At 41.0% G+C, this 20277-nt stretch overlaps 1 protein-coding gene across 1 annotated transcript in view; it reads left to right on the top strand.

Annotated features, from left to right (window-relative positions):
* LOC124552746 (serine-rich adhesin for platelets-like) overlaps positions 1-19916 on the top strand; it is a 239755-nt gene extending 219839 nt beyond the window's left edge. Inside the window, exons 14-16 of the mRNA XM_047127089.1 lie at positions 9002-9182; positions 13107-13269; positions 19231-19916. Of these exons, the coding sequence (XP_046983045.1) occupies positions 9002-9182; positions 13107-13269; positions 19231-19421 (535 nt within the window). The 3' untranslated portion in view covers positions 19422-19916. The remainder of the gene's footprint in view (positions 1-9001; positions 9183-13106; positions 13270-19230) is intronic.
* Positions 19917-20277: the final 361 nt, after the last annotated feature.

The raw sequence follows: 20277 nt of genomic DNA, 5'->3' as shown, positions 1-20277 counted from the left end.
AGTATGATTATTTTGGAAAAAACATCTCAGTTATACACAGATTAACTGCGAAATTCTGTAATGGTATACGGATCAAATGTAGTGTCTCATCCAGCTGTAGTAAAATGGTGCCATCAATTTGACCAAGCCCACACAGACGTGAGTGATGCCGATCAGAAAGGAAGGCCACTGACATCGACCGTAGATGGTAGTGACCAGGAAACTGAGAAACTGATTCACTGCAATCTCTTACCATTGTGGACATTGCTCAGCAGATGTGCATTTCGGTTGGCAGTGCTCATTCTACTGTCTGAGATCATGTGCAGTATTGGAAATTGTGGTGTGCTGGGTTCCACGATTGTTCTCATCCACACACAAAAGGACAATATTTACAACACCTCTGGTCTCCTTTGTGTGTTACTCCTTGGAAGACATGATTTCCTAAACCACATAATTATAGGTTATAAGACATAGGTTTATCATTTCATATGGGTGACAAGGAGAGGGCCTGTAGAATGGAGACACACCTCTTCGCATCCACAAATAAAATGCAAAGTTGTTCTACGAACAGGGAAGGTCGTGGCCACTGTTTTTTTCAACTGTGGAGAAGTTGTGAACACAGAGTTTATGACAAAGGGCATAAACATTAATGCCAGTTCATACAGTGCAGTACTGACATTGCAGTGCAACACCATAAAGAACGAGAGGCATGAAAAATTAAGCACAGGCATTGTTCTCTGGCATGATAGTGCAACACCCCATACGGCATGTGTGACACAAACTTTGCTTTAGCATTTCCGATGGGAGGCGCGGAAGCATCAGCCATACAATCCAGATCTCATCCTGTGTGATTTCCATCTTTTTCAGGAGCTGAGAGACTACTTGGGAGAAAGAGATTTTCCAACAAATGGGATGTTCACACAGTGGCTCTCGAATGGGTTTGTGGCAGATTTGTGTTACCTAGGAAGTGCACAATTGGTAGAACATTTTCACTCTTGTTTACAGAGACTTGGTGATTATATTAAAAACAGTGTCATGTGTCTGTGTCACTTTGAAGTGCAATGCACTATTCGATAAAAGTTACTTCGCCTGCAATAATAAAATGTAACTTACTTTCTGAAGACTCCTACTAGCTATGGACAAAAAGAGAACAAGAGCCCTTTAAATGTGATGCTACAGAAGAATGCTGATGATGTGCTTACTAATGAAGTGGTACTGGATTAAATTGGGAAGAAAGAAAATAGTAGCATAGCTTGTCTAAAATTAGCAGTCAGTTAGTAGAACACATCCTGAGTATCAAAAAGTAGTCACTTTGGTAATGGATGGAAGTGTGAGGGGGGGGGGGGGGGGGGGCAGGGGAGGTAAAAATTGTAGAGAGAGTCCAAGGATTGACTACAGTATACAGGTTCAAGTGAATGTAGAATGATAACAATAACAGCAGCAGTTTAACAGTAGAACCCACTATTTTTTCCCAAGAAAAATTAATTTTATATTTTTTAGCTCACATTTTAGGACTGGATGGTTTGAACTATTTCTCCATTTATGTATTTTGTCACTCAGCAGTTACTTTGTCAATTTTGCTATGTTATGTACTTTACACTGTAGCAGCAAAGTCCTGTATTCAATCCACTCTCAGACCAGCTATTTTCTTCAAGACAAATTAAAACAGTTGCCTCCATCAGGCTTATATTTTATTAGCATCAACAGTGTGTGTTGAAGGTGGTTCGGATACCATAAAAAATATGACTGGCACAGATAACTGTTTTAATTTACCTCCTAACATAAATAGTCACAACTTTAAAAAAAAAAAAAAAAAAAATGGCCTACATGAAGAAATTGAAGCCAACCCACCAGCAAAGCTGTGTGCATTAAAGTGCCCCCTCCAAGACGGGCAGGTGCGCCAGTCCCAGATCGAATGTGTTCGGCGGAATAATGACGAGGGTCAGTGTGTCAGCCAGTTTTGATGCGATTTCTGGGCAGTTTCCCACATGTAGTAGGTGAATACCAAACTGCTACCCTAGCTGGAAACATTTAAAACCTTTTCACACACTTTCGCATGAATGGCACTTCAAGCAGACAGTTGGGGTACAGTGGTGACGGGAAAAACATCTGGCAACTCCTTAAATTAGCACTGCCAAATCCATTAGTAACCGTGCCAATCCTGTGTCAATTTTTTTCTTAATTTTCTCCTCTGAAACTTGCTGTTTCTGAAAAATATCCAGTCACATCTTGTTTACAGTTCCTTGTCAGATGCCATGGCTTCCAAAAATTGACTGCAAGAGTTTGTTCATTGGCTGGAAAAAGGAAAATTGTGCCATCTCAACTCTTCATACAACCAGGTCTAGCGCGGTAGTGGTCTAGCGTGGTAGTGTGGTGTTATGCTCAGTGGATGCTGAATCGGTGTGCCGTATAAGAGGATTCTACTTTTAATACGTGACAGGCAGAGAGGAACAGAAGAATAGCAGTACAACTTGCCATTTCAACCATGCCTGCATCTGTACAAATTCCAGACGTATTGTGAAGGATATGTGCTACCACTTGTATTTGCTGTCTTTTGGCCTCATTGTCAGTTAAAACAGTCATCGTGCCTTTCTTTTCAATATTTTATTATACTTTTTTCATCCCTCTTTGAAATACAGATGCCCAAGTTATTAAGATTATCCTATAAATTGGGATCAGCAATGCTCCTCAATCGATCAACCCACCCGGCAAGTTGGCACCGTAGTTAAGACATTGGAGAAAGTCGAGATGAACAAAGCATGATAATACTATAGAGTGAGACGAGGTGGTACTGATGCTGGAGTCCCATTCGGGAAGGTGTCGGTTCAAATCCCCTTTGTGCAATCCTTGTTTAGGTATTACGTGGTTTAATGTTACCGAGTGAGGTGGTACTGACACTGGAGTCTCATTCAGGGAAGTGACTGTTTAAATCCCAATTATGCAATCCGCATTTAGGTATTCCACAATTTCCTTAAATTTGTTAAGGTGGATGCTGGGGTGCTTCTCCAATCTGAGCTTATGCTCTGTCTGTAAAGAACCTTACATCAATGGAATATTGACTCTTAAGCTTCCTTTTTTTATTTGTATCTTATTTGTCTCAACATTGTATTCTTTGGCTTATAATAACTAGAAATAAGATTTTGTCTATTTTTTAACCATACTACTTCGTATGTAGAGCATTTTGATATGTTGTGCTATCTTTGTAAACTTTTTCAGTTACGTTTAAAGTCAGTGCTAGGTATGAAGCATTGTCCGAAATTGTACTAAATGCTTTCTCCGACAGTTATTGTGGACAATTAGTTTGGGAGCTCGCTCGAAGTGTAAATGATCGCAAAAAACATACTTGATCTTTTAGTAAAAAGTAATCCTGAAGAAAGAGGGAGCATTATGACAGATGCAGGGATTAGCAGCCACAAGATTGTTGTAGCGAGATTGAATACTGTAACATTCAAATCCACCAAAAATAAATGCAAAATATATCTATTTAAAAATGCAGATAAAGGTCCGGTTGATATCTTCCTAAGAGACAGTCTCCACACCTTCCAATCTGAGTATGTAAGTGTAGACCAGATGTGGGTTAAATTCAGAGAAATAGCATTGACAGCAATCGAGACATTTATACCAGATAAATTAATGAGAAACACACGGTACACAAAACAGGTTAGAACACTGTTGTGGAAGCAACAAAGTAAGTATGTCAAATTTAAAAGAACACAAAATACCCAAGATTGGCAATGTTTTAGAGAAGCTCAAAATTTACCATTAATTTCAATGCTTGACACTTTTAAAAGTTACCACAATGAAACTCTCTTTCGAAATCTGGCAGAAAATCCAAAGAGATTTTGGCCATATGTAAAGTACACCAGTGACACGACACAGTCAGTACTGTTTGAGAAAATTTAGAATCAGAGTTTGAAACTGACTGCAGAATGGTTGTACTGCAGCCAGCATACATTTTGCATAAGGACCATGAAGAGAGGATACGAGAAATTAGGGCTCATACGGAGGCATATAGGAATTCATTTTTCCCTTGTTGTATTTGTGAGTGGAACAGGAGAGATAATGACTTCTAGTGTTGCAAGGTACCCTCTGCCAAGTGCCTTACAGTTGCTTGTGGAGTATGTACATAGATGTAGAATGCTTTCACTGCATAGTAGCAGTGGTAATGTTATCAGTGACTCCCACTAAAGCAGAGTTACTAAACAAGGTTCTCCAAAATTCCTTCAGTGAAAAAGACTGAGAAAATATTCCTGAAATCAAATCGAAAACAGCTACCAATAAGAGTAACTTAGAAGTTGATATCCTCTGTGGAGCTAAGCAGCTGAAATCATTGAGGCAAGTCTTCCAGTCCAGACTGTGTACCAATTGGGTTCCTTCCAGAATATCCTTGCATAATAGCTCAGTACTTATCAATCATAGATGACCACTTACTGGATGAAAGATCCATACCTAAAGACTGGAAAGCTGCACAGGTCACACCAGTACTCAAGAAAGGAATTGGAGTAAATAGCATAGATTCAGGAAATACAAAGGGTACAATATGACACAACAGTAAGTCGCAGGAGGCTGATTACTGCTGTGTTCTGAGAATACTTCATACTTGTATTGTAGATGCTGTGCCAAGTCTGTGGGTGCTATGGCATCGTGGTGAAGAAGTGAGATCCAGGCAGTTTTGAGGTATAACTTCGCACATGGTTTAAACACATACCAGTGCTTTGAACAAATGATACTTGCAGTCAGTGATGTGTGTCCACAACATAAAACTATATTCAGGTGGTACAGAGAATTCCAAACAGGGAATTTCCCTCTGGAGGAAGCTGAGAGGATGGGAAGACCACGGTCAGCTGTTACAGAGGAAAATATTGATGTTGTGAGGAAAATGCTTGATGAAACCAGGCGAGTGACCTATAAGCAGTTAGAGGATACCTTAGGGCAAAATGCACCAGCAATCTGTCTGATTCTGCATTATCCCTTCCGAGTAAAGAACCTTTGTTGTCTCTGGGTGCTGCATAGGGTGCCACATAGACTGACGAAAGAGCAGATGACACAATGTGTGACTTAGTGTTGGGAGATGTCAGAGAAGTTTTCTATGGGACAGTCTTAGTATGTGAATAATATTGTGACAGGTGACGAGCCTTGGGTGTACTATTATGATGTGCTGATTAAGCCTCAAATCGAAGTTTGGGGCTTTGAAGGTGACGACACACTGTTAGCTGTCAGAAAATTCTGATCAGGAAAGAAGAAAATGATAGCTGTTTTCTTAAAACCGAGTGGAATTGTGGAGCATGTTGTTTTGGTCACACAGAAAACAGTCACAGCTAAGTGGTACACTGAGCAGTGCCTGCCAAAAGTCATTCAATGTTCGAAGAACCTGCAACCGAAGTCAAGGTTCCTCCATCATGACAATGCTCCAGCTCATTGCGCCAAAGCCTGCACCAAATATTTGCAGGGTACAGGACTGAAACTTCTTGAGCACACTCCTTATAGTCCAGACCTTGCTCCTTGTGACTTTGCATTGTTCCCGCATGTGAAAATGAAGTTGAAAGGAGTGTGGTTTTCAAGTGATAAGGACCTCCTGAGGGCATGGGACAATGAGTGTGCTTTTGAGAGAACTGATTTAGGGATTGTTTTGGAGGATGGAGAGGTGTATTCAATATGGCAGAAATTACTTCCAAAAAAATTAAATAACTAAAGCTGTATTGCAAAACTTTCCCAGTACCTTTGTATAGCTCTTGTGAAGCACAGCTACCTCTTTATTGACAGGGGATCTGAAATTGATTCCATATTTCTAAATTTTCAGAAGGTTTTTGACACTTTTCTCATAAGCAGCTTCTAATCAACTTATGTGCCTGTGAAGTATCATTTAGATTCATTGCCCCCGTCAGACAGATTACAATTCATAGTAATTGATGGAAAATCACTGGGTAAAACTAAGGTGATATCTGGCATTTCCCAAGGAACTGTTACACCCTCTGCTATTTGTAATCTGTGCGAACAATTTAGGAGACATTCTGAGCAGCCCTCTATTCTTTGCAGATGATGCTGTCATTTACCACATAGTAAAGTCATCAGAAAATCTAAACCAATTGCAAAATGATTTAACACATAATATCTATATGGTGCAAAAATGGCATTTCTCTCTGAATAAGGAAAAGTGTGAAGTCATCCATATGATTGCTAAAAGGAATCAATTACATTTCAATTACATGATAAATCACACACATCTGAAAGCTGTCAATTCAGCTAAATGCCTAGAGATTAGAATTACATATAACTCATATTGGAACCATCACACAGAAATTGGTAAGGGCAAGGCGAACCAATGACTGTGTTTGAATAGCAGGACACTAGAAGATACAACAGAGTTCTAAGGAGATTGCTTGCATTATGCTTGTGTGTTCTCTTCTGGATTATTGCTGCATGGCATGGGATCGTAACCGGATAGAAATGACAGGGGATATCAAACAACTTCGAAGAAGGGCATCTTTCTTTGTATTATCGCATAATAGGGGAGAGAGTGTCGCTGATACGATACACAAGTTGGGATGGCAGTCATTAAAACAAAGGGTTTCTCATTGTGGTGAAATATTTTCATGAAATTTCAATCACCAACTTCCTCCTCTGAATGTAAAACTATTTTGTTGGCGCTCATCTACATATGGAGAAACGATCATTGTAATTAAATAAAAGAAATCAGATCTTGCACAGAAAGATTTAAGTGTTCATTTTTCCCACATGCTGTTCAAGAGTGAAATCAAAGAGAAATAGTGTGAAGGTAGTGCAAAGAACCCTCTAGTAGCACTTAAATGTGAACTGCAGAGTAATGACAGTATTACGAAAAGGATGGTCAGACAGTCAAAGACAGACACAACAAAAAGACTGCTAAACAAGTAAGCTTTTGGCCAAAAGGCCTTCTTCTGAATTAGACAACATTTAAACACACATTCACACAGAGACAACTCCCACACACACATGACCACTGTCTGTGGCTGCTGAGGTCAGACCAATGCCACAGCAGCCAGAGACAGTTGTTGTGTGTGTGTGTGTGTGTGTGTGTGTGTGTGTGTGTGTGTGTATTGTGTATTTCTGAATAAGGCCTTCTGGCTGAAAGCTTGCGTGTTTGGTAGTCCTTTTTTTTGTTGTGTCTGTCTGTAACTCAACATCTCCACTATGTGGTGAGAAGCAATCTGTCATTTTTGCAATATTGTCATTATTCCATCTAGGATTTTTTAGTTGTAGAGTAATCAGATAAATGCAGCTGTAGATGTTGTCAGTGTGACAGTTTTGAAAACATTAGTGACCATTTTTTGTTCAGGGACATATATTCACTGAGTGCTAGCCGTGCACAGCATGGTCTGTCAAAATTTGTCCAATTTATGAATACTTTTAGTTTTGAAATCTTTAGAAAGTAATTAGTGGAGGGACAGAGAACAGCAGTATGTTCTGCTGGCTGACTGGGCACAAGTATAAGGGAGTGTGGCCTGCGGCTCAACACGCACTCTGTGTGCTGCCCGGCAGTAGCTCTCTGAGCAAACTTGTGGTTAAATGGGAACAGAGGAGCCATTGCCCACCATTAAGTAAGCTGAGCCTTGTGGAGGGATAAGCATTCGGTGGCAAAACTGCACACATTTTAAAGGGAATATGGGCAAGAGGAGAAAGGCGGTAGTGGGTGTGCGCATTCAGCTTCTGGGAGGGTGGTGGAGCTTGCACCCCACCTCTAAGTTCATCTGACAAGGATGCTCTTGCGCATGGGTGCTGCGTGCTCTAGACATGTTCCATAAGACTTTTTGGTTTTTCTTTTAAACTGTAGATTCTCTAAAATACAGGGAAGCATTTTGTTTCAAAGAGTGCAATAATTTATACTGTTTTTTCTCTAATTCAGAACTGAGAGCAGAAGTAAATGTGACTGTGAAACACTTCCTAGAAAAACTCTTATGCAGGTGTCTTGCATAACATACTGCAAACAAAAAACAGCTGCAGTCTGACAGAGAACACACTTAACACCATTTTCTGGAAATTATCTGTGACTCAAAACTGTGATACAGATTCTAAACAGAGAGTGAAGAGACTGAGTTCAGATGGAATGCAAGTGGACATTATCATTGTCTGTATTTTGAAATAATTGATCACATTCTGTGTTAGGTAGAACAAAGATTCTCTTTCATAGATAAAGATTCTCTTTCAGAGATAAGCTGGAATTTTTTTCACCTGCCTTATCCTAGAAGTATGGAAATTACCAACTAACATTTCCTGACTATCTATCACATAAACTATCATGAATCTATGGATCACTCTTAGACTGTGTTGTTCTGAAAAATGAACTCGTTGTACTGTACAGTTTGCATGAGTTCTCTTCATAGATTGTGTATGAGATAGTTTCATTAATTAACAAACATTGCCTGATTGCAGAGTTCAGTGAATTCTATAAATTACCAACTTTTAGTATTCAAAATTCCATATGCTACATCTTCCATGGAACAACCTTTCCCAGTTCTTAAAGGAATCGGCATGTATCTAAGAAGCACACAGTCACAGGAAATACTAAGTGGGTGAAGTCCACTTTCAATAAAGAAGCAAACTCTTAACATTCTCAAGAGCAAGCATCTGTTTTATGGTGATGTCATAGGGGAATTCTTGTGCTTGTCCTAAGAAAGAAGACTTAAACTGATGTATGAGTTACTTTTTCGTAAGTAAATCCCTGCAAACCCCAATTAGTTGAGCTCAGTATAACTTTTACAGACTGGGCCTCTGGAACCCCTTCTCCCCCTCCCCCTCCAACCCTTCAGTTTAGTGATCAAGAGAACAGCACACCCACCAGATTTGTTCATGAGACGCCAATGTTTTTGTTGTTGTGCTCTGAGAAACTGTGTTTGACCAACAGGATGTAACCACTGCTTCAGTTTGAAAATGTAGAACTTATTCCCCCTCACCCCAACTCTCTCTCTCTTTAAATCCATCTACATTTCTCCATCCTGTAGCTTTCAGTCAGCTATCCAGTTTTATGGCATAGTGCTCTTTTCAGGGACAAGCCACTGAAGACCGCTATGGCAGACCGTAAGTCTGTCAAGTTTGCAGACGGCGTCCAGCCGGGTGAAGGCACGTCACCCTCTGGAGGAGAGGACCTGCCATCACCTCCTCCACCTCCCCGCAAGCTACCAAAAGAAAAGCGCTTCAAGAAGAAGAAGAAAAAGAAGAAGGTGAAGGTAATGTTGGCCGCCAGTAGCCACTTCTCAGAATTTCTGCCCTTTGGCTGTATCTCCTCCGCACTGACGATTTCAGTTGCTGCCTTCATGAACGTAGTGTATTGGTCACCTGACCAGCTTTCCTTTGTATTATGTGCACAGTTTTTGAGCCAGCTACGCAATACTGACAGAACTCTGACAAAGAGAAAAGACTACAGGAGGTGGAACACAATGGACTCTCATTCAGGTAATGATGTTTCCTATTGTTGAACTAAATAGCGCAAGGCAAATGCCAAGATGGTTACTTCAAAAAGGATGCAGCTGAAATTCTTCCCCATTATTCCCAGTCCAAGCTTTTACTCAGTTTCTAAGAACCTCGTCATCAGTGGCACTTTAAACTCCAATAGTTTAATTGAGAGAAAGATGTAATAAAAGGACTCACCATTGATTAATCAACTTGAAGATATGGGAACTGATAATTGTGTAATTTAGTCCCTGAAGAATCAACAATCATGATCATTGTCTATAGAAGAATTGGCACTTCATTAAGGTACTGAACTAAATTTCAGGAGCAATTCTCAAACTCTTGCCTGGCTACAGCGATTTACATTTATCTTCTGGATTCCTTTTAAATCATTTCATGTGAGATCGCTCCACAGATCAATGGAACATTAGCTCTCTCTCTCTCTCTCTCTCTCTCTCTCTCTCTCTCTCTCTCTCTCTCTCTCTCTCTCTCTTTCTCTCCCCCCCCCCCCCCCCTTCCCCCCTCCCTCCTTGAAGACTTTCCCTTTGCCTGTTGTGGTGAAGACCCTGTTCTTGAGACTGCAGGTCAGATGTCCACTGAAGGCCAGTCACCATTTCCTCATAGATATGATTATGTCTTCCTGGAGTTGCTACAGCTCACTGTTGTGTCCCTTACTGGGCCTAATACTCTTGTAAGGATTTTTTGTTCCTTGAGCTCTTGTTTCCTGTTGATAAAAAATCATTCAAAGGCATAGAATACGGAGGCACCAAAGGGCTGAGGATGACACAGCGGCTGGGCAGTACTGTTGGGCTTTCGAGGCCTGTTCAGACAGTATTTGTGTTGTATTACTACTGAGTTGTAGTGATTGAGTGTAAGGTTCTTGGAAAGGTACTTGAAAATCTAAATCCTGTTGCAAGAGTGGTAGACCAACTCCAACTTGGCACACATGGTATCTAATTGATGAAGTCTACTCTCCTAAATACTTGAGTGCAGGGGTTCATGAAAGTTGGTGTCTTCTTGTGAAATTACAGATGGGGCTCCCTATATGTTGTAATGAACTAAGTTTTTTGTATTCTGACCCTCAAACCGGTCTTAGCTGCTTTGCTGTGGAGGCGTAGTAGTTGGTGAGTAGCCCTCCTCTATATTTTTGGCTAACAGGGCAAGGTCATCTGCAAAGGCCAGGCAGGGTACATTGCAGTTCTCATTCTCTTATCCTATCTTCATTCCTGTTCCTGGTAGTAGTGTGCAAGTCCATTCCCTTGTAATCTTCTCCAGTAAGCAGTTGAAGAGTAAGCATCAGAGGCCATCTCTGCAGGAATTTCTTGTTTCAGTAAATTTCACAGTTCATGATGAAAGCTTTCTTCTATAATAAAGTAAATGTTTAATAAACTTTGCCTTTTGCTAGCATTTATTCAATAATGAACACATCACTGGGTAATTTTACGATATCCAGCTCACTGAAACAATTATAGTTTATACAAAAAATAATAATTTCTTACTACATGAAACTGATGGACCCCATAACAAATTATACTTCCCTGGAAACCATTGCTATTTATACTCCATCTAGTACATACCAATTACATAAAGAACATTCCTTCCTAGTGCTAATAATACAGTGTAACAATTTCCACTTTGTGTGTTTGTATGTATAAACTGTGTGAAATAAGCTTATTTAAAAGTCCTTACAAGTACTGGGATAAATATGCTCCAACTTGAACTTATTTATTCCAATGCTTCAAAAAGTTTTTGAGTAAGCTTATTTCATACAGTTATGCTATTGTAATTGTTGTTAATAATGTAGTATAAACAACATGTTTCCTAGTTGCCCTCTGTAACTCATTTGCCTTTTTAAATATTAATTAATCACACCCTGTTCTTTTTTCAGCAGAATTTTAGCAGTGTTCAGTATTATAGTTTTATATAGGCATCATCATAATCATCATCATCATCATCTTGCACAGCATGCAGCCCCTGGCTGAGTCTTCTTGGAATGTAAACCTGTCCATTTTTTCATACCATCACACCAGATTTCCCTCTCCATTCCATCAAATCTCTTTCGAGCGTTGCTTCACTCCAGTGATCCATCTGTCTGCCTCAAGGTCTCCTACCTCCTGTTGTTATTTCATGAGCCTGTCTTGGTTTCCTGCCAACTACAATTTCCTTTAACATGCAGATGTGAGTCTTCCCTTCTCAGTCTCTCACCATCTCATTCATAACTCTGTCCGTTATAGTTAGTCCTCTCCTGCTTCTTTGAAATTACTTTAGCCTGCTAACCTGCTTGTCCTTCATTACCACTTTTCCGATATATATGTGAGTATTGGAGCATAGTTGGTTCCTTTAGGTGGTACATCATTGCTCTGTACCAGGGTTACTCTACAGTTAGCCACAGGCTTGCCTTCCCCTTTCACTAACCACCTTATCATTCCTCCCACTGTCTTCTGTCATACTCCCAAGATTCTTGAAACTTTCCACTTTCTTTAGTACTTTCCCTGGAATACTTATCCCTCATTGTCACCGTAGCTTCACACTCCTTTGAATTAAATTTCACTTCATACTGTTGTACTATTTCCTCCTGTACGTTTAGCTTTCCTTGTACCTCTCCTTCTCCATTTCCCTACATCATTATATCATCTGCATACACCATTGGTTTCACAGTTTCATCTCCTTTCCATGATGCCACTCCTGCCGTTATGTCTTCTGAAACAGTGATGGAAAGCAGTAGGACAGTGTACTCCCTCATTTCATCCTGTTTTTCTATTCTGTCAACTCACACCTCAATAAATTTCCTTTATCCTTCTCATAGTCGACCTTCCAACTCCCCATCTCTGAAGGATTCCCTGATATTTTGTATAAATAATGAAATATTTATGTTAAAATAACCTCCAAATTATTGCTTATTTGGTAAACTCAAATAAGTTTTTATAATCTGGAAACACAGCACTTTACACCAGTATCACACTATTCTGGCAGTAGCATGTTAGTGGGGTGTAAATGTTTAGGATGAATGGTACTAAGAAATTTTAAATGTCAAGTTCTTCTATAAAATGGATATTCCTCAGCAAAACTAAGCAAGCCATGGTAATCAGCAAAGTAAAAATAATAATTATTTGGAATTAATATCATGATTAACTTTGATATTCACTAATGAACTATTCCCTGGAATTAAATTTCAAGAAGGGAAAAGGTTTGCATTTATTTATTCTTAAAGGGTTACTAGAAGTGGAGGTGCTCACTTTGCTGTATTTCTGTATCAACCAGAATATTTTAAATTTCACAGAATATTTAATTTGTCAGAAGTAATCATTGAATGAATTTGATTACTTACAGTGCTTTCATAGCTGTTTACAGTGCTGTTTGATCCTAGAACACTGCAGACCACAGTACAAACAGAACTTTTACCATGCCTCATAGTTTAAAGAAGACAGTCTGGGTTGTGACTCTCCCGTGATGCCCTCATCCTATTCAGGAAGTCCTTCAGACAACCTTAAAACTCATGTACTTTAATTTTCATCTAATATCCTAATGAAGCAAGCTGATCACACCTTTCCCTCTACACTCACACAATGAAAAGGAAATCTCTGTCAACATAAATTGTTTGTATGCAACCCCAGAAAGAGTCTTCCTAACTCCAATATGTGTGACATGCAGTCAGGTTCTGAACACATTTGATGTATTTTTTTTATTGTTGTTCTTTACAGGTAAAAATTATTAGACACCTCAATGTAGAAGAGGTTGTCGAGGAAGATGATGATGAAGATGATGACAGCTCACCCCCACCACCTCCGCCAGGTTCACCTCCGCCACCTCCTGCATATCCATATCCTGCATACCTGGCTGCCGGATATGCATATCCTTATGCTGGTGAGTGATTTGGGTTGTATTTCTGAAATGTATTTGTGCTGCTTGATCTGTTTGCTGAAGCAAATTTGTAATGGTGTTGTTAAATTTTTGTACCCAATTTAATCAATGAGTGCATTTTGTAATATTGTCTTTATATTGATACTTTGCGCATATTCCTGCTACATTCAGAGAACTGAAGAGTAACAGTTAGGAATGTGGAATGTTTGCCAGCAGAGTATGTGAATTATTGCAGAGTGGATTTTGTTGAAAGATACTTTCCAAGAGGATTAATTTTATGATTCTGTTATAATCAGGCATTCCTTTTCTCAGTTAGATACTTCCTCTGTGAAAGCCATAAGCATGTTAAACTTTTGGTGTGACACTGTGTGCTACGGATATTACTGTCCACAAGACTTGTGTTAAAATTGGTGATTTTACCTGGGAAGTTTTAGAGAAATCATGAAAATTTGTTCATTTGTGGTTTTTGGGGTACTTTTTGCAAATTTAAATTTTGCCACCAATTTTTGTCAGAACTATGTTGTTGTTGTTGTTGTTGTTGTTGTTGTTGTGATCTTCTGTGTGACTGGTTTGATACAGCTCACTATGCTACTCTATCCTGTGCAGGTCTCTTCATCTCTTTAACTACTGCAGCGTGCGTCGGTTTGAACGTGCTCACAGTATTCAAGCCTTGGTTTCCATCTACAGTTTTCATCCCCCACACTTCCATCTATTGCTAAAGTGACAATTATTTTATGCATCTGAATGTGTCCTATTAACTGATCCCGTAGTCAAGTTACGCCATGAATTTCTTTTTTCATCAGTTTAGTTCAGAATTTCGACGTTAGTTATTTGAAAAATACGCATCTGTTTTCAGCATTCTTCTGTAGCACCAAATTTCAAAAGCTTCTTTCTCTTCTTGCCTGAGTTGCTTGTCGGCCACATCTTACTTGATTATGAGGCTACACTCTGAACAAATTCCACTGGATGAGACTTTCTGACACTGGATGACACTGTATATTAGATATTAATAAGAAGCATAAATTAGGAATGCCTGGAGGAGTTTCAACCAAATTTGTATAAAAATACTCTGGGTGTAAGATACCCATACTATGAGTAGAGGTGGGGGGACAATGAGAAATCTGAAAATGTCCTGTGGTGTGTCATTCCTGGGTTCGGGGGTTAGAATTAGCCGTGGTATTCCTGCCTGTCATAAATGGTCCCCTGTAGGTTTTGACCTCCATACTTCCAAATTTTTTCCAAAGAGCAAGCAAATTTGGGAACGGCGCATTACATGGTGCATCACGTCCATCGGGCATTGAGATCTTTAGCCTGCTTTCTCATTGTCGCATTGCATTGCAGTCCCATTCACTCTCCATCTCTTGGGTGAGGATACATTCCTGGGTGCAGTTTCCACCATCCACTTTGCTGTGTCGCTTTCTGCGCCAACGACGACCATGGACTTCTTTGCACCTGATATCCAGCACGGTAGCCAGTCCATTGTGGTGGGGCCGCCATGTACCCTGTTGGTTGTAGCCCCTTGACAACACAGGGATCACTGTGCTGATGCTTGCACCGTTAACTCCCCATGTATGCCAAGGAGTAGATGCCTATCTCCCTGGGGCATCAGGGCTCCAGGCAATGGGCATCATGCCAGATGGTCCTTGCTGCAGCTGGGTGGTGCCTGTGGGGAAGGGCCTTGGTCGGAGTGGGTGGCATCAAGGCGGATGACACGCAATGAAGCGTGGCACATCTTCTCTTGCTGGTGGCCAGCCGCCAGCAGTCTCTATGCCTTCCAGGATTCAATTTAATGCAAACACATATGACCCCAAATCGTTTACCTCCCTGGCCACACCATGGGAGGAACAGAAGGCTAAGAATGGCAGCCCTGGTACCTAGTATGTACGAGATCTGATGGGTAATCCTTTGTGTCCATGAGCCTCACTTCTTTGTAAAGCATGTAGAGGACAAGTTTGGGGAGGTGTAGGGCTTATCTAAACTGTGGTCTGGGTCAGTCTTGATAAAAACAGCACCCTCTGCCCAGTCACGGGCATTATTCGCTTGTGACAAGCAAGGTATTATCTTCCACAGGAATCTTCTTTTACAGTCCAATGACGAGCTGTGTGCCAACATAGAACAACAAGGTGTCCACTTCGTCCAGCGCGTCCACCAGAGTCCAAGGGATAACCAGGTTGCCACAGGTGCTTTCATCTTGGCCTTCAAGAGTGACTCATTACCTGAGAAGGTGAAGGTGATGATCTATGGCTGTGATGTCAAGCCATATATCCCTCCCCCTGTGCGGTGCTTTAAGTGTTGGAAGTTCGGCCATTTGTCTTCCCATTGTGCTTCCAACCTCATATGTCGAGATTGTGGTTGTCCATCCCATCCCAATACTCCGTGTGTCCCACCTCCCATCTGTGTCAATTGCGGAGAGCACCATTCCCCTTGCTTGAGGATTCTACAGAAGGAAAGGAAAATAATGGAATACAAGACCCTGGACTGACTGTCCTACACTGAGGCTAAAAGGAAATTTGCAAGGCTCCATCCCATGAGCACGACAACATCTTACACTGCCACTAGTACTACTTTTACAGCCCCATCTGTTGCACTAATTCCAGTCAGCTCTCAGAGCTGTAAGACCACACCTGCCCCCTTGATGGTGGGGGGCACTTCCCTCCCTGTTGCTCCTGCACCACATACCTCGGGAGCAGCACCTCCCTAACCATCGGGGACATCAGTCCCCTCTTCTAAGCCAGAGAAGCGTAAGTCTTCTTTGGCTTCTCTCACTAGGAGGGTGTCCCTTGGGTCACACCCTTCCCAGGTTCCTACCAGTGGCAAAGCAGACACCAGCCAGTGACTGAAGACACCACAGGTAACTGGTTGTACGGCTGTGTGGTCCTCTGCAGTCCCGGAGACTGAATCAAAGAAGCCCTCCCAGCTAAAGCAAACCAAGGAACAGCACGAGAAATCGAAACCGAGAAATCAAAACCGAAGACCCCTAAGAACAAGGAATGTGTGGTGGGACCCACACCACCGCTACCTACCAGCTCTGCCTCTGAGGATGAGGTGGAGATTCTGGTGTCCACTGAGGACCTAGATCTTGCCGGACCCTCAGACATGATGGATGTCGTGCCCACAGGTCCTCAGTCGGTGGCAGCAGGTGAATCAACGGCGTAATCTGCCTCCTCAGTCACTTCACGCCTTTTTCAGCCGCAGACAATTTCATTCTCCAGTGGAACTGCTGCGGTTTTTTCCACCACCTTACTGAACTCTGCCAATTTATCAGCCTTCACCCTTTCTTCTGTACTGCTCTCCAGGAAAAAGGGAATGATGGTCTTTGTAGTCTGGTCACTTCAGCCCCCACAAACCAACCAACCAACTGTTTCTTTCCTGTAAGTAGTTGACTTGGAATATTTTGCAAGTATGAAGTGCAATCTGCTCATATTAGTGGTGTGCAATATATCAACCAGGTTGTGAGAAAAGGCAGTGCAGTGACCCAGTAATTTTGTTGGTGTGTTTTGGGGTCAAAGATCATGTCACAAGGCTGAATACCATGGATAAATTTAACATCATCTTTGGAATAGTGGGGTGACTTATCTTAGAAGATAGGTTAAAACACACCAACCTACATTTACAGCATTTGTAGATTTTGAGAAAGCTTGTGACAATGTTGACTGGAGTACATTTGTTAAAGTTCTTAAGATGGTAAGAGAAAAATTAAGGAAGTGAAAGTATGTGCACGACTTGTGCAGAAACCAGACTGCAGTTAAAAGAGTCGAAGGACGTGAAGGAGAAGCAGTGATTATGAAGGAAGTGAGACTGGGTTGTAGCTTATCCTTGTACATTGAGCATACTGTGAAGAGACCAAGGAAAAATTGGAAAAGATGGTATAAAAAGTAAAACAATAGTAACAAAATGCACTCAAATTAAATCAGGCAATGCTGAGGGAATTCGATTAGGAAATGCAACCCTGAAAGAAGTATGTGAGTTTCACTATCTGGGCAGCAAGAAAGCACTTCCGTAAAACGAAAGTTTATTAGCATCAAATATAAGTTTAAGTGTCAACAAGTTTTTTCTGGCGTATTTGCCTGGAGTGTAGCCTTGCAGAGAAGTGAAAAATTGATGATAAGCTGTTCAGACAAGATGACAATAAAAGCTCTTGAAATGTCATGCTACAGAAGAGTGCTGAAGATTCGATAATACCTAATTAGGAGGTACTAAACCAAATTCGCGGAAAAAGAAATACATGGCACATGTTGACTAAAAGCCAATGGTTGATAGGACACATCCTGAGGCATCAACTCGGTCATGGAGGGTAGTGAGAGAGAGAGAGAGAGAGAGAGAGAGAGAGAGAGAGAGAGTGAGAGTTTTTGTAAGTAGTTTCAAATAGATGTAGATTTCTGTAGTTATGCAGAGGTGAAGAGGCTTTTACATTATAGTGTGGACAGACGCATCCAGCTACACTTACGTCTATGTAGAACTCAGCAAGCCACTGTATGGTGCATGGCAGAGGGGGCCATGTAGCACCCTCTATTCTATTCCATTCACAAATGAGTGTGAAATGATTGTCTAATATGCCTCTATACAAGCTCTAATTTTTAATATCATGCCTTCCTCATCCTTACACAAAATGTACATTGGAGTCAGTAGAATCATTCTGCAGTCAGCTGTAAATGCAGGTTCTTTAATCTTTGTCAACAGTCTTACGTGAAAAACAAAACAAAAAAAATGTCGTGTTGCCTCCAGGGGTTTCCCATTTAAGAACTTGGGTGTTGATCACATCTGTTGGTAACAAACATGGTAGCACACTTCTGAATTACTTTGGGGCACCCTTTAGTCAAACATGCTAGGGATCCAAAACACTCGAGCAGTATTCAAGAATGGGTTGCACAAGTGTTCTGTGAGCTGTCTCCATTGTAGATGAGCTACACTTTCCTCAGACACTCTCAATAAACCAAAGTCGATCATTCACTATCCCAACTATCCTTAGATCCTTGTTCCATTCCATAATACTTTGCAACATTAGGCCTAGATATTTAATCAGTGTGACTATGTTGAGCAGGACACTACCAATTCTGCATCTTAACATTATGGGATTGCTTTATCTACTCACCTGCATTAAGTTATGCTTTCCTACATTTAGAGCAAGCTGACATTCATGGCACCAACTAAAAATTTTGTCTAAGTCACCTCGTATTGCCCTACAGTCACTCGATGACAATGCCTTTCTATACACCACAGCGCCATCACCACACAGTCGCAGTTTGCTGCTCACCCTATCTTCCAGATCATTTATGTATATAGAGAACAAGAGCAGTTCTATCCCAGGAGCACTTCCGACAATACCCTTGTCTTTTATGTATACTCACCATCAAGGACATTGTACAGGGTTGTATTATTTAAGTAATCTTTGAGCAACTCACATTCATGGTAACCTATTCCATATGCTTGGACCTTTGTTAACAGTCTGCAGTCTGTGTTAGATGCTTTCTGGATATCTAACAATATGGAGTCTGCCTGTTGTCCCTCATCCATGGTTCACAGGATATCATGCAAGAATAGGGCAAGTGAGTTTCATATAAGCTGTGCTTTCTAAATCCTTGATGATTTGTGGACAGAAGCTTTCCAGTCTCAAGGAAGTTTTTTTATATTTGAACTTAGAATATGTTCAAGAATTCTGTAATATACCAATGTTATAGACATGGGTCTGTAATTTTGCAGGTCCATTCTTTTATCCTTCTCATATACAGTAGTGATCTGACCTTTTTCCAGTCGCTTGGGACTTTGCACTGGGAAAGAGATTCATTTTTAATGCAAGCTAAGTAAGGGGCCAATGCCATAGAGTACTATCTGTAAAACTAGGCTTTGGACTGAAGACCATGACAACAGCAAAAGGAAAAGTTGGAGTACAGCATGAAACCAGGCAAAAAATTGATGATTAAAAGAAATGGGTATTTATTGAAGCTCTTTCTTTCACTGTTGCAGTAGTCCCAGGTGTAGAAGCTCCGAGTGCAGCGTCAGTTATTGGCAATGCAGATCGAACAATAGCAGGTGGAGCATCGGCTGCTGTGGCACCCAGAACTCCAAGCCCAACCACCGTCTACAGCTCGGCAGCAATGGCAGTAGCAGCTTCCACCGCCTACCGACCCGCATCCGTGCCGCCTGCCACCCCGTGAACTCCCACCGTTGTGGACTCCACAGTGTGAAATTCAGCTCGAGCACCTCGGGTGAAGTCAACCTCTCTCTGTGTTAAACATGAGTGTATCATTTAAATATATTGTAGTGTCTCAGGTTGACAGTAAATATGTTCCAGTGGAAAGCAGTCGTGCTGTGTGCAGACTGGAAATGTGTACAGTACCAAATGTGAAATATATAAATTTTGCCAAAACAGATGTATCACATTAGCATGTAGATTCATTATTTTGTGGTTCGGTTGCAGTGCCTATAACAACAGTTCTCAGAAAACAGATTAATAACTGTGGCAGCTCCTTGAATGTACAATTGTGTCATACTTCTGTAATTAATGTGGTAAGTAATTTACTGGACTGCTGGCAGAACCTGTCAGATTTGAAAATAATGCAAGCATTAGACATTGGTGAACATTCTCGATGATTGTTTGCCAACTGTGTGTGAGTATTTCACTGAATTGGGGGGGGGGGGGGGGGGGAGTGCTGCACGGATTATTCTGTCATGTACTTGCACAATTCTGCTGCAATGTGTAGTGTGAGACAATGATGTGGCTGTGCCTGTAGTAGTAGGAGACTACCACAGCTTTTGTTGACAATTTCTCCTTGTGAGAAGATGTGGGGTGAAAGACGACATTCCCCTATGTGATAAGGGTTTGAGGTTTGCTGGTCTCCACTGTTCTTCGATCAGTTTATACATGTTTTCATTTTTGTTAACTTGAAGTTGATGCTGTTGTCTTATCCACAACAAATTGGTGTTGATTATGTAAGTAAGTGAATATTGATGCTGTTGCCTCACTCACAACAAACTGATGCTGATTATGTTAGTAAGTGAATACTCTATTTC

Source organism: Schistocerca americana, chromosome 10 (genome assembly GCF_021461395.2).
Source record: "Schistocerca americana isolate TAMUIC-IGC-003095 chromosome 10, iqSchAmer2.1, whole genome shotgun sequence".
NCBI classification, from domain to species: domain Eukaryota; kingdom Metazoa; phylum Arthropoda; class Insecta; order Orthoptera; family Acrididae; genus Schistocerca; species Schistocerca americana.
The sequence above is the reverse complement of the archived record's forward strand: the minus strand, read 5'-3'. Positions and strand labels throughout refer to the sequence as shown.